The 13,382-nt window shown below is 65.3% G+C and overlaps 1 protein-coding gene across 1 annotated transcript; it reads right to left on the reverse strand.

The window, feature by feature from the left end:
- Positions 1-752: 752 nt before the first annotated feature.
- Positions 753-13,376, reverse strand: GALNS (galactosamine (N-acetyl)-6-sulfatase). The gene is made up of 11 exons (XM_037815767.1): positions 13,267-13,376; positions 11,925-11,991; positions 11,708-11,835; positions 11,259-11,398; positions 10,777-10,880; positions 9,040-9,176; positions 8,315-8,417; positions 5,714-5,835; positions 3,635-3,752; positions 1,267-1,423; positions 753-985 (listed from the first exon to the last, which is right to left on the reverse strand). The coding sequence occupies exons 1-10, from the start codon at positions 13,275-13,277 to the stop codon at positions 1,337-1,339; spliced, it is 1,017 nt and encodes a 338-aa protein (XP_037671695.1). The 5' UTR covers positions 13,278-13,376; the 3' UTR covers positions 753-985; positions 1,267-1,336.
- Between the last annotated feature and the right edge of the window lie 6 nt (positions 13,377-13,382).

A 13,382-nucleotide genomic window follows, 5' to 3' on the forward strand; every position in this document is an offset into this window, starting at 1 on the left:
GGGCGGGGGCTCCCGGGGGCGGGGCCGCCGCCGCCTTCAGGAAGTACCGTAGTTCGCAGACGTGAGGTGCCGCGGGTTTTGAGACGCGCCATACTTTTTGTGCCGCTGAAGAGGCGGGGACACGCCGCCAGTGTAGACGCATCCCCGCCTCAGGGACGTTCGCGCGTGGCGGGCGGGCGGGTCAGGCTTGACGAAACGCGGCCGCGCGCAGCACCAGGCCCGGCTTTCCCGGGCGATGCCCCGCGGCCGTGCGCTGCGCCCGGATCCTTCCGCGCCCTTGGCTCGGGGCGGGCGCGGCGGGAGGTGCGCCCCTGGTCGTCCTGCCCGTGCTCCCTCTGGGTGGGGGCTCCAGCGGCCCACGTGTCCCCGCGCGCGGCCTCCGGGCCCGGCCGCTGCCCCCCACCCCCCAACCTGAGCGCATAGCCCTGGGCTGTGAGCCGGGGGCGACGCGCCGCCCCGCCCCTGGGGGTCCTAGGAGAGCGGGGAGCCGGGTGCTTGGGCCACTGCTGCAAGGACAGGCCAGGGGTGCCGGGCTCCCCCAGAAGGCAGAGGAGGGGCCTGCGAGGGGTTGGGGGGGAGGTGAGGGCGCGGCAGGTGGGGGGCTCTACCCCGCAGCCAGTCCCTTAGGGAGCCTTTGGGGGCTGCGGTGAGGGAGGGCTCCGGCAGGAGGGAGCCAGCCCACCAGGCACAGGGGTCCTGGGGCAAGTTCCCCGAAGTGCAACCTCAGTTTTCAACAAACCAACACACAGTGCTAAAGTGCCTCATGTGATTTTATTCTAAAATGGTTTTTTTCATAATTTCCTGATTTTCTAACAATTCAGCTTTGGCCGGAAAATCCCAGCATCCTGTGACAACTCTCCATCGGCCACAGGTGGGGAGTGTCCGTGTGTGGCGCTGGGGCTCCTGGGCTGGTTTTGGGGTCCTGCCAGCCTGGGTGGAGTGGGGAGAGGGAGGGCGCGCGGGCTCCGAGGGCTGGGCCTGGATCCTGAGGAAGGAGGAGGGGGACGCCCTCATGTCCCCACTGGGTGGTGGGCAGGGAGGACCTGGGCCCAGAGACCCCGCTGCCTCCCCCACACCATCACACCCTGCCGGGGGAGGGGGCTGGAGGGAGGACGGGGTGGCCCTGCAGGACCGCCCACAGGGCAGGGAGCTGGGGGACAGGCGGCAGAGCTGCCCTGGCCATGGCAATTCCAGCCCTGGGCTCGAGGAGCGCTGGACCCAGGTTAAGGCAGTGGGGGCCAGGGGGGCTGGGGGCCTGGGGGTGACCTCCGGTTCCAAGCGGGTCCTGCTGCTGCCGTGGTGGCCTCGTCCGGGCCTGGCCAGGTCCCTGCAGGTGCTAGTGGGGCCAGGAGCACTTCTCGGGGACAGAGGGTGGGGGCAGCAGGCACTTCCCCAGCTTCTCGCAGCCTGGGGGCGCCCAGTTCTGGGAAACGAGAATTCAGAGAGAGAGAACACCGGGTCGTTAGAGGCGCTTCCAGCCCCCCAGCCCCACGCGGGGTCAGAGCCCACCTCCCTCCAGGCCCTGAGGAGGGCAGCTTTGCCCCTGCTGGGGATTTGGGCCATGGGGCCACGACCCCCAGGACAAGACAGGGGCTTCAGGGTGAAGCCACAGCTGTGGCCTCTGCCCGCCCTGCCCCCCCTCCGTCCACTGGGGCGGGGCCCCCCAACAGTGCAGCACGTCCCCGTCGTGCTTCTGAGAACTGGGGGCCCATTGTCCAGCCCACGTGACCGGGGCCCCAGGCCCGCCATCCTCCTCCGTGGGCGCAGATTAGCTCCCCACTGGTAGAGCCACCGAGAGCAAGTCCTGGGACCCCTCAGAGCCCCAAACCCGAGCCCTCCTTGCTCTCTGAACCCTCCTCAGTTTCCTCTTCTGAACTACCCACTGAGGCAGCCAGTCAAGCCACTGGAACTGCACCTGCCCCACTCCCACCCCGAGCAGACAGACAAACTCCCGGCGACCCACAGGACTGAGCCAAAGCCTGTATGTCAGGGGCCTGAGTTGTCCGCATGGCTCGCTCTGTGCCGAGAGGGGCTCTCGAGGCTGAGCAGGGGAAGGGGGCTCTTTTGGACCTTTCGTGCAGATTCTGGAGCCTATGGGGGATTCGGTGGGTCTGGGGAGGGCCGGGGTCGGATGGGCAGCTGGGACAGACGGCCACGGCTAAGGGCGGGGACAGGCCACGTTCCCCTCTTGCCGCAGAGCCCGCAGGTGAAAACTTCCCCCCACGGGAGCATCAGCGAGGGCAGGGGAGGGGTGTGGAGAGAGGCCGGGGGGCACCGGAGGCTTCACGGGCACATGCAGTGCACAGACACACAGACACACAGACACACACACACACACACACACTCTACATGTGTACAGTACACACACACACAGACGTGCACACGTGTAAGTCCCTCAGTGCACAGACACACACACACACACACACACACACACTGTACATGTGTACAGTACACACACACACAGACGTGCACATGTGTAAGTCCCTGCCTCCCCCAAGCAGCCACTGACCACTTCCTGCTGTTCTTCCAAATCCGTTTTCAGTCGGGGTCGCCGGCCCCAGAGTGCCCCCCCCCCCACAGGCACCAGCCACGGAGCAGCGGGAGCCCGAGAGCCCCTCCCCGGGCAGCTCCCATGCCTGCTCCCCTGGGCCCCGCCCCGGCAGTCCGTGCCTGGGGGGCATTTTCCCAGCACCCACTGCGCTTTCTCACACACGCCACCTCCCACCACACCCCAGACCTCTCCCGGGCTGCAGCCCCCACGGCCCCGGGGGCCCCAAAGCCGGCCTCTGGAGCAGGGACCATGGCCCCTTAGTCTGACCCAGGAGTGGCCCTGAGCTCAGGCCTTTTCCTCCTACACACAGAGCACCAGCGTCTGACACCCATAAATCCCTGACGACCCCTTTCCCCCGCGAGCCGGAGGGGCTCCTCCTTGCCCAGCGCTCTGCCTCGGTGCAGCCCTGGGGGACCCTGTGGCAGGGGGAGGGGAGGACTCGCTGTGTGGACAGAGGAGGCCGGGCGCCTGGGGAGCTGCTGAAGTGGGGGCACAGGAAGGACACGGGGTGTCCCTGTCTTCACCGAGCAGGTCAGGCAGGACAGGGTGGTGGCCAAGGTGGATGTCACGGGTGCTAGCAGCTGGGTGGACCCCCATGGGGTTCTGGAAGCCTGTCCCTGCATCGGGCTGTCTGTCTGCCTGCTCCCTGCTGATGGCCCCAGGACAGCCATGGCCACACAGGGCTCGTCCCCTCCACAGGGCTGTGTCCGAGGCGGGGGTGCAGCCCTCCTGCGGACCTAGGCTCTGTGCCTCGAACAAGCACGTCGGTCACACTTGGGCCCCTCCGCAACGGTGCTGCCTCCGATCGTGGTGTAATTAGGTGGTTTTCTCGTACTGAACCCGGAACGGCTTCTCAATCAGATTGTGACAGCGGCTTCTGTGGGCTGTTCTGAGCCCGAGTTTGACGTGAACAGCTCCTGAGGGGGCCGGGCACGCCTTGGGCGCAGCACATGGTGCGGAGGCGCTGCTGCAGCCGACACCCCCAGACGACACCCCCACCTGCGCCCGCCCCAGCGCCCGGAGACAGTTCCCACAGGTGTCCGCACCCCCTCCCCGTCCCAGGGCCCCCGCCCGGCCGCTCACCATGGCCGCCGGGTTGCACACGTTGAGCTGGGGCTGTCCGGGCACCAGGGTGTCCCGATGCTGCTGGACGGTGGGCCTGAGCCTGCGCAGGGCTTCCTGGTACTCGGCGCTGGCAAAGCTGGAAGGAGAGGGACACAGGTCGGGGGCTGTGGCTTCCCTGCCGCCCGGGGACAGAGTGGCCACAGCCGCTCAGACTCCAGCCCGGAGGGCGCGTCGCGGGGGCTTGGCCTTCTAGGACGGGAAAGGGGCGATGCGGGTCACTATTGGGGAGGGGGCTGAGGACGGCAGTGGCTGCAGTGAACGCGTGAGAAGACCCCTGCCCGCTGACCCGGGCTCCCTCAGACAGGTGCCTGCTGCCAGCAGCCAGAGAGGGGCCGCGTCCACGCGCTCTGAGGGGAGGCCCAGCAGCAGGCCGCGGGGCAGGGGAGTGGGAGTCGGGGCGGCTCGGCTCCTGCTCCGTCCCTGCCAGGGTGGCACTTGAGTGACTGTAAGGCCCGAGCGGTGACAGGTCTGCGAAAAAAGAGGGGGCAAGGGCTCTGGTTTGGGCCCCTGCCCCCTGCCCCCTGCAGCTCTCCGTGCAGCAGAAAGCACTTCAAACCCGACAGGCACTTGTCTCTGCAGAAACTGGAAAACCTCTAACGAAAGGACTTTTAACATTTGATTTAAATGGCTCTAAGTCACCTGCTGTAGCTGACATGTAGTTGCTAGCGTGGACACGGCGCCATCACAAAGCTGGGGTGGCGCTACCGCCAGAGGTCATCTCCCGGGTAGCAAACAGGCCCACGGGAAGATGTCAAGGAAATGCAAATAAAAACCAAACGAGAGGCCACCTCACACCCGTCAGCCTGAAATAAACCTGGCGATGCCCAGCGCTGGCGAGAGAGCCTCATGGGGGACCCTCCAACGGGGGGGCTGCCAAACGGCACAGCCGCGTTGGGGAGCCGCCGGGCAGCCTCTTGCCAAGTGACGCACTGGACGCCCACTCCTAAGGGAAGGGGACACCTGCATGCCCGTGCTCATAGCGGCTCTGCCCGTCGTCACCCAAACCCAGGAGCTGCCCAGACGACCCCCTGGGAGTGGACGATGCTCTGGGGACCCGGGCAGCCAGAGGGCACGGACTTGGCACTCACAGCCAGCTGGCGGCCGGGTTGAGCCGCACCAGCGGTGCAGACCGTAATGGGGTGGCCGGGGACTATCCGGGGGACGGAACGTGCTGGACAGTGAAGCTGGGTACAGCAGAGACTGGACTTGCCGTCCAGGCTGCTGGCTCGTCTGCTCCGAGCATTGGCACCTTCCTCGCAAATGAAGCTTCACACCCACCACCCTCCACTGCTGCCCCCGCCCCACCCTCCCCGGGGCCACCGCGATGCGTCACAGGCCAACAGCGCAGGTCATAGCAGCACGGCCCCGAGGCTCTGGACACGGGCAGGACGTGTGGCCCCATTTACAGACACCCAGGATCCGAGAGGCCGGCACAGCCCCCACCGGCCATCGGAGGTGACTCGAGCTGAGCCAGGCCCCGAGGGGCTCCCATCTGTGTCTCCCTCTTGCTCCGTTTCTCTTCACCCCTCACGCCGGCCAGCACCTGTGCCTCAGGGGACGGCCACCAGGGCTGCTGACCGGGTCTGGAGGAGGCTGAGGGGCTGATGAGGGGCCCTGCCCCCCACCCCTTCCCTCCCCCAGGACCCACCCTCCACCCCAGCCCTCCCTCCAGGCTCTTTACCCTCTTGGCCTCGACGTCCCTGCCGGGCCCCAGGGTCAGCCTTCCTGCACGTGGACCCCTGCCCTGCACCTTTCCACCATCCAGAAGGCTGCTCAGGCCACGCGGAGAGACCCGCGAGGGTAGGGGCAGGGTGCAGAGGCGCCCACAGAGAGCAGCAGGCCCAGGCCGGGTGTGTGATGAGAAAAGAAACCCATTGGGGGGCCTGGGAGGTGGCACCTTGAGACGCCCGGTGGGAGGAGCGTGGAGGGAGGGTCTGAAGGCCCACAGGAGTGCAGCCACACTCTGCGGTCCCCAAGGGGCATGTTCCTTCTGGGACCGGCTCCGTTAGGACGAGCTGTGGCCCAGCGGGGGCTCACCTGAGGGGGAACCTCTCCCCCGGGTCCCGTCCCAGGTGGAAAACCAGCGGCAGCAATGTGTGCTCCTCCTGCGTGTGCGTTGTGACTCCCGAGACGTTCTGCCCGGGGCAGAAGTCGACGCCCTGCAAGGCAGCGGCAGGAGGGTGAGTGGCGGCCGGGTGTCTCCCCGTGCACAGCCCGTGCCCACCTGGGCCCCCACGCCCGGCGGCAGAGCCAACGCGCCACTCGCCCAGCTCGTCCTCAGCGGCGCCTGCTGCGCTCGGTGCGTGTGGAGATGCTCGATAAATCTTCAACGACCAAGGAGCACGGAGGGGCTCGGGGGACACCACAGCCATTGGGGGAGGGAGAGAGACCTTCCAACCATGATGGCCCCGGAGCAGCTCTGGAACCCTGCCGTGTGCAAACCCCCCTGCCCACTTTTTTGGTGCCTTTTTCTTGGTGGTGGGGGGCACCTTTAAGTATTTTGGCCAATCTCACATCTGACTCCCATGATCTCATTCAGGAGAGCTCACTCCCAGCCCCCACCTGCCTGGCAGAGAGCAGGTAGAGCTGCTTGGAAAAGACGATGGTCACGGTGACCAGCGTCCGTTCAAAAATCATTGGATCAGGGAAAAGGACGGCAGGACTGAATGTCAAGAGAAAACACAGACGACACAAACAGGCCCACAGATGACCCAGGAATTAATTAATTAATTGTGAATTAATCATGATTAACATGTTCAAGGAAACACAGTACCCCCAAAGGGAGAGCTGCACAAGATGAGGCTCCAGGCTGCCGAGGCCAGTCTAGATCTACAAGCACCTGGAGATGCGGCTGTGACGAAGAGCGATGCTCGGCGTGTGCAGCGGGACCGGGTCGGTGCTGAAGCCCTGCCAGAGGCCCCGTGTAATCTGACGGACACACCGTTCTCTAACACCCTGTGTGTCCGCAGCGGACAGCTGCTCAGCAGAGCGGCTAATGCTGTGCTTTTCCATAAGCACGATGCTCAGAAGCCTGGGAAATTCCATTTATCCACACTGAGCTGTGGATTCCTGAATCAGTGGCTGGAAAAATAAGGGGCTGCCACATAGGTTGTTTGGGGCTAACCATGACTGATACGAAACCCGGTAAAAAGAGAGGGTGAACTTTTGACCTTCTGAAAGCAGGCTGGAGAACAGATAGGGACTTAAGAGCTGGAGAAACACCTCATTTAGCGTAAAAATGCTGAGCAGGCAACGGAGAAGCATCAGCTGGACAGGAGACCCAACCACGATTTGGATGCGAACCAAGTACCCCGTTTAACTGAGCCCCGCTCGGGTCCAGGGTCTCTCCCGGGGCGGCGGGTGCCTGGGGGTCGCGTCTACCCGGCACCTCCTCCCCCAGGCCACGGTCGGAAAGCCAGGAGAGGGGAGGACAGAGGTCAGCAAGGCAGGTGGCCAGGGACCCGCCCCGTGCCGGCTGTGGGCTCCTCCCAGGCCCAGTGTGAGCCACCATCGTGGGGCGAACGCGCGCATAGCGGGGTCTGTGTCCGCCCGGCTGGGGGGTGCGTGGTGACACCCCTGCCTCCGCCAGCCGGGCCTGGGGCTGCGCGCTCCTCCTTCCTCCACCCGACGGCAGTTTGCTGAGTGGGCGAAAGGGCAGACTGCGCTGTGGTGGGAGGAGAGGGCACCGGGCATCGACCCTCATCACGAAGTGCCCAGGAGTGGCTGGGGCGGCTGAGACGCCAGCAAGGGCCCGGAGAGGGTGGGGGGCCTGCCGGAGGCTGCCTGAAGACAGCACGGGAAGGCCGGAGCCCGGGGGGCTGCCTGGGGGATGTGGAGAGGGGGCAGCAGGGGCTCCACAGGCCTCGGCGTCATCACCGTCCCCTGTGCGGTGACAGGGCACAGATGCCCACGGCTGTCCTGCCAGGCGGCGCTGCACCCCACGGTGGGGGACATGCCCCCCCAAGGCCGTGTGGCCAGGAAGAGGGGCCTCGGGGACTCAGACGCTCTCGTCCCCTCAGGGGTGCGCCATGGAGCCCCTGGGCCCGGGCGGCTTGCCCAGGACAGAGCTGAAGCTGCAGAGCACCTCGTGGGAGAAAGGGAGCCGGGGTGGGCCTGGTGCGGGTGACACGGGACTGGGGGCAGTGCCTGGGGTGGCAGGGGCCGGCTGGCCTGCTCAGCGGCTGTGCCCACCATCGAGGGCCTCACTCTCCTGAGGTTCCCAGGGGGCTGAGAGGAGGGGGAGCTCGGGGAGTGGGGCCCCCAGGGGCCGTCCTGACCCCTCCTCCTGGGGTCAGGTGACAGCCAGGCAGAGATGGGCACCAGGACCCCGCGGCCCTCAGCGGCCCCACAGGGCCCCCACGTCCCAGGCCCGCTGTGCCCTGCACCCCACTGCTGTCCGGGCAGGAGGGCGGGTGTGACACAGGGGGGGTCACACAGCGAGGGGGACAGCAGGGGAGGGGCCCATCACGACAGCCCTGTGCCGAGCGCCCTGCCTGTCGGGGCCCCTCACCAGCTTCCGCTCCAGCCACTCAGGAGCCCGCTTCCTCCTGGGTCTGCAGAGGGGGCACCCGCATGCCGCGGCCCGAGCATCATCACCCGTCCCTCTCCTCCCAGGTAAGGCGGCCCCAGAGACGTCACCTGTCTGAACTCCTCCCAGGAGTTGGTCCAGGTCCAGAAGTGCGCCTTGTACTGCCCGATAGTGACGGCCATCAGCGTGTTGCCGCGGTAATAGAATATGGGCCTGTCGGGGGTGGGAGGAAGGGTCAGTCCCGAGACCCCCGAGGCTGCCCCACCAAGGACAGCAGGTTCCTCCCCTCTCTCTTATCAAAGTCCTTAGAGTTCACGGCCACTCCCAGCACCCAGGACACTCATTTTCCACGCAGGCAAAATGACAGCGTGGTCTCGCCGTCACACAGGAAAGACACGACTCAGACAGGGAAGCGGGGTGGGCGGGGCAGGGCTCCAGCTCCCGGGGCCGGGGGCTTTCTCCTAAGCCCGAGTACAGGGTCACTTAGAGGATGGACGGCCCAGCCCAAAGCACGAGCGTCGTGGATCAAAAATGCAAACGTGACTTGGAGACGCCAAGGAGGCTGATGCCCAGGCCAGGGGTCCCAGTGCCCTGCGAGTTTGCCCCCCTCAGCTGCAGGGGCACCTGCAGGAGAGCAGCCCTGCCCCACCTGAGGCCACCCCCCACCTGGGGGGGCTGCCTCCTCCTGGCCTCCCCCTTGCCCTGCCTCCTCCTGGCCCCCCCCGGCCAGCCCACCATCCCAGGGCTGGTCCCAGTGGGCGTGTTGGAGATGCCCCTCGCCACCCCCGGCCTCCCCCTCGCCCTGCGGGGGGGTGGAAGGCGTCCCGTCACCCACCTGTCGATCAGCTGGCCCTGCAGGAGGACGGGCAGAAGGTCCAGGCCATCGATCTCCCTGTCACCGGGCGGCTGCAGGCCTGCGAGGGCCAGGCTGGTGGTGAAGAGATCCATCACGCTGCCCAGCTGGCGGCTCACCTGAAAAGCACAGGAGGCTCACCGCTCGGCGCCTGGGGCTGGGTGCATACATGCTGCACACAGGCACACGCACCACACACATACACTGTACGTGGGCACATGCTGCACACGGGCACATACTGTGCAAACAAGCACTGCACATGGACACATGTACTGCAAAGGCACACATGCTGCACACGGGCATATGCACTGTACATGGGCACACACACTGTGCACACGCACTGTACGTGGGCACACGCTGCACAAGGGAACACACTGTGCACACAAGCTGCACACAGGCACACACACTGTGCACACAGGCACATGCCCCCACACAGTCTCTGCCCCTCCCCAGCCTCCCTGGATCCCAGGAAACTTCTGTGCTGGGTGGACCCAGGTGCCCGTCACGTGTGACCTGCACACGCCTTAGAAGCCCAGCCGAGGAGGGCCCGGCCCCCTGACGCCCACAGGGAGGGGCACAGGGGGTCAGGAGCCAGCCCCCAGCCCCACTCTGCCCGGGGGGAACATGCCCCTGCCGGTGCCTCTCCCGGCCCGAGGTGGTGCAGCAGGACGCCGGGTGGGCTGTGAACTGGAGCAGATGGACAGAGGACCCCACACCCCACAGGCTCCACAACCCCCTGCAGCTGAGGCCTGAACACGGTTCCCTGCCCTTCCCATGGGACGGAGGAGCCCCGGAAGCCAGCAGCCTCTCCTCAGAGAAGGTACCTTTTTGTTGATGCCTTAATTTGGACATTTTTTTCATGGTCCTTGTGCTGGTTTGAAACTGTTATGGACCCCAGAAGAGACCTGATCTTTTAATCCAATCTTGTTGGGTGGAACCTTTTGATTGAGTGTTTCCACGGAGATGTGATCCAACCAACCGTGGGCGAAACCTTTGATTAGGTTATTCCCATGGAGGTGTGGCCTCGCCCACTCAGGGTGGGTCTGGATTAGATCGCTGGAGTCCTCTAAGAGGCTCGAGAAGAGAGACAGGAGCAGGAGCCGACAGAGGGGCTTAGAGATGCTTGGAGACACAGACGGAGGATGTTTGGAGATCTAAGCTAAGAGATGAAGCCCCGAGTTTACCCAGAGAAGCTAACAGAGGACTCCCAGATGCTTAGAGAGAAACACCCTGGGAGAACCAAGCAGAGAGCTGAGAGAAGCTAAGAGACAGAAGCCCAGAGACTTTTTGGAGAAAGCCATTTTGAAACACAACCCGAGAGCAAAGGACCAGCAGACGCCAGCCACGTGCCTTCCCGGCTGACAGAGGTGTTCCGGACGCCATCTGCCGTTCTTTAGCGAAGGTGTCCTCTTGTCAATGCCTTATATAACCTCAGAACTGTAAACTTGTAACCTAATAAATCCCCTTTAATATATGCTTTTATAACCTCAGAACTGTAAACTTGTAACCTAATAAATCCCCTTTAAAAAAGCCAATCTGTTTCTGGTATTTTGCATAACAGCAGCTCTAGCAAATCAGAACAGCCCTAGAATTGTAATTTGTAACCTAATAAATCCCCACTGAAAAAGCCAAACCATTTCTGGTATATCGCGTTCTGGCAGATTGAGCAAACGGAAACACAGCCCAGCCCCAGCCGTGCCGGGCAGACGAGCGCCGTACCTGGCCTGCGGGGACACGTCCCGGCCACCAGGCAATGGCAGGCTCCCGCATCCCGCCTTCAAACGTGGTCTCCTTCCCGCACAGAAAGGGGCCATTGCTGCCGCCTGCAGGGAGGGAGCACGTCACCCACTGGCCCCTCTGGGCGTGAACCCCACCCCCCAACTGCAAGCACCCTGGGGGGCCCTGGGTGGCGGTGCCCCTGGTCAGGGCTGAGTGGGCCCGGCTGGCTCAGCACAGACAGCCGCCCGGCCCCCCGCCTGTCCCTTGCCCCATCCCCACCCTCCACCACCTCCTGGGGGCTGTGCCCAGGCCCTCGGGGACGTGCTCTGAGCTCCTTGGAAGGGTCGTCCTTCCCCCCCGGATGGAGCTCTGTGGAGGAGCAGGCCGGCCGGCGGGTCTCGGTGGGTCTCAGCCAGTTCCAGCGTCCCGGACACAGCCTTACTTGTTGATGCAGACACTGGGGGAAATAACCGGACACCTGCCTTGTTTGGGAGCGGAGATGAGGGCAGCCCCGTTATCAGAGGTGAAAAAAACAAATGTGTTCTCTCCAAGGCCCAGGTCCTGGAGCAGCATCAGGATTTTCCCAACGCTGTCATCAATCTCCCGGACGGCATCCCCGTACCTACAGAAGACGTGGAGTTCGTGTGTCAGCCTGAGGGGGGCTGCCCACGCCACCAAGGCAGGGAGGCCAGTCCCAGTCAGTGGAGGTGACGAGGCTGGAGCCGGCAGACCCGCCCCGCCCCCACACACCCCGGGCTGAGGAGGCAGGTGACAGTGCCGAGGCCCGTCCCTGAGGCCTGTCCCCGAGGCCCGTCCCCGAGACCCTGTCCCCAAGCCCCATCCCCGAGGCCCGTCCCCGAGACCCAGTCCCCGAGACCCTGTCCCCAAGACCCTGTCCCTGAGGGCAGCCAAGTGCAGCCGAAGGACTCACCGCCCCCGCTGGCTGCTCCCCAGGAACGGTAGGGAGGCGTAGACAGGTGCGTGCGTGGCGTCGATGGCCCAGTACAGAAAGAAGGGGCGCTGGCGTGAGTGCTGCCTCTTGATGAAGTCCAGGGCTTCCTGCAAGAGGGCAGAGGTCACCGCGGCCTGGCCCCGGGGACAGCCCTTCCCCGCCCTGGACAGTGCCGCCCGGCCCCGTCACGGCCCACCTCTAGGTAGATCTGGGTGAGGTTGGCTTCCCCCGTCTTCAGGTTAATTGGAAATTCTTCGTAATATCTGAAAACAGCACAGAGTTGATGGAAACCAGAACTGGGGCAGAAGCCCCTCGTCTCCGACCTCCCGGCAGTCTTGGTCTCACTTCACAGAAGGCGGGAAGGGCCGATCCCCGGGACGCCCTGGCCTGGAGGCGCTGCTCCCGGGGGGCCCCGTCCTGTCTCGGTGAGGGGGGCTGACCAGGTGTTCCCCCGCTACGGCCCTTGGGGGGCAGCTAGGCAGGGCGGGCGGCCAACGGGCACCGGGCCCCTTTACGGGGTGACGGCATCTGAGAGCTGACTGTGGGGAGGGCTGTACAGCCCCGAGGGCCCCGAGGACCACCAGAGCACTCGGTTTAAGCGGGGAGGGGGGTTGTATGGCGGGTGAGTTACGTCTCAAGAGCACTGCCACCATAAGGGAAACAGGGCAAGGCCAGGACTCGGCCTTGTGTCCACCGATGTGTCAGGAGAGGCTCTGCCAACCCAGGGAAGGAGGGAGGGAGGAGGAGGGAGCAAGGAAGAGAGACAGGAGTGTGTCTCCCCGCGGAGAACCAGGGAGGAGCCTAGAGTCGGGGGTGCGGCCTGGGGCCCCCGGCTCTCAGCACAGTTCCAGAGAGACCCCGACCTTACAAAGGTGCAGACGTGGCCAGCGCCTGCAGGAAGAACCACCTGCCCAGCAGCGCGACAGGGCGAAGGCGAGGGGCGGAGCTCGGGTGGGGCGTGGCAATGCACGGGGCGGGGCGAAGGCGAGGGGTGGAGCTCGGGTGGGGCGTGGCAATGCACGGGGCGGGGCGAAGGCGAGGGGTGGAGCTCAGGTGGGGCGTGGCAATGCATGGGGCGGGGCGAAGGTGAGGGGTGGAGCTCGGGTGGGGCGTGGCAATGCATGGGGCGAGCTCGAGTGGGGTGGGGCAATGCATGGGGCGGGGTGAAGGTGGGGCGTGGCAATGCACGGGGCGGAGTGAAGGCGAGGGGTGGAGCTCAGGTGGGGCGTGGCAATGCATGGGGCGGGGTGAAGGCGAGGGGTGGAGCTCAGGTGGGGCGTGGCAATGCATGGGGCGGGGCGAAGGCGAGGGGTGGAGCTCGGGTGGGGCGTGGCAATGCATGGGGCGGGGCGAAGGCGAGGGGTGGAGCTCGGGTGGGGCATGGCAATGCATGGGGCGAGCTCGAGTGGGGTGGGGCAATGCATGGGGCGGGGTGAAGGTAGGGCGTGGCAATGCATGGGGCGGAGCTCAGGTGGGGCGTGGCAAATGCATGGGCGGCGCTCGGGGCGGAGCTTGGGGCGGGGCGGGGCGCGGGTTACCTGCCGACCATCTCCCAGTCCCTGTACACGGGAATGTTGGGCCTGGCCCGGTTGTCGTAAGGCCCGAAGTGGCAGTTGGGGGATCCAAACCACTCGTCGAACCCGTGCCTGAGGGG

This window comes from Choloepus didactylus, chromosome 22 (assembly GCF_015220235.1).
Source record: "Choloepus didactylus isolate mChoDid1 chromosome 22, mChoDid1.pri, whole genome shotgun sequence".
In the NCBI taxonomy this organism is placed as follows: Eukaryota; Metazoa; Chordata; class Mammalia; order Pilosa; family Megalonychidae; genus Choloepus; species Choloepus didactylus.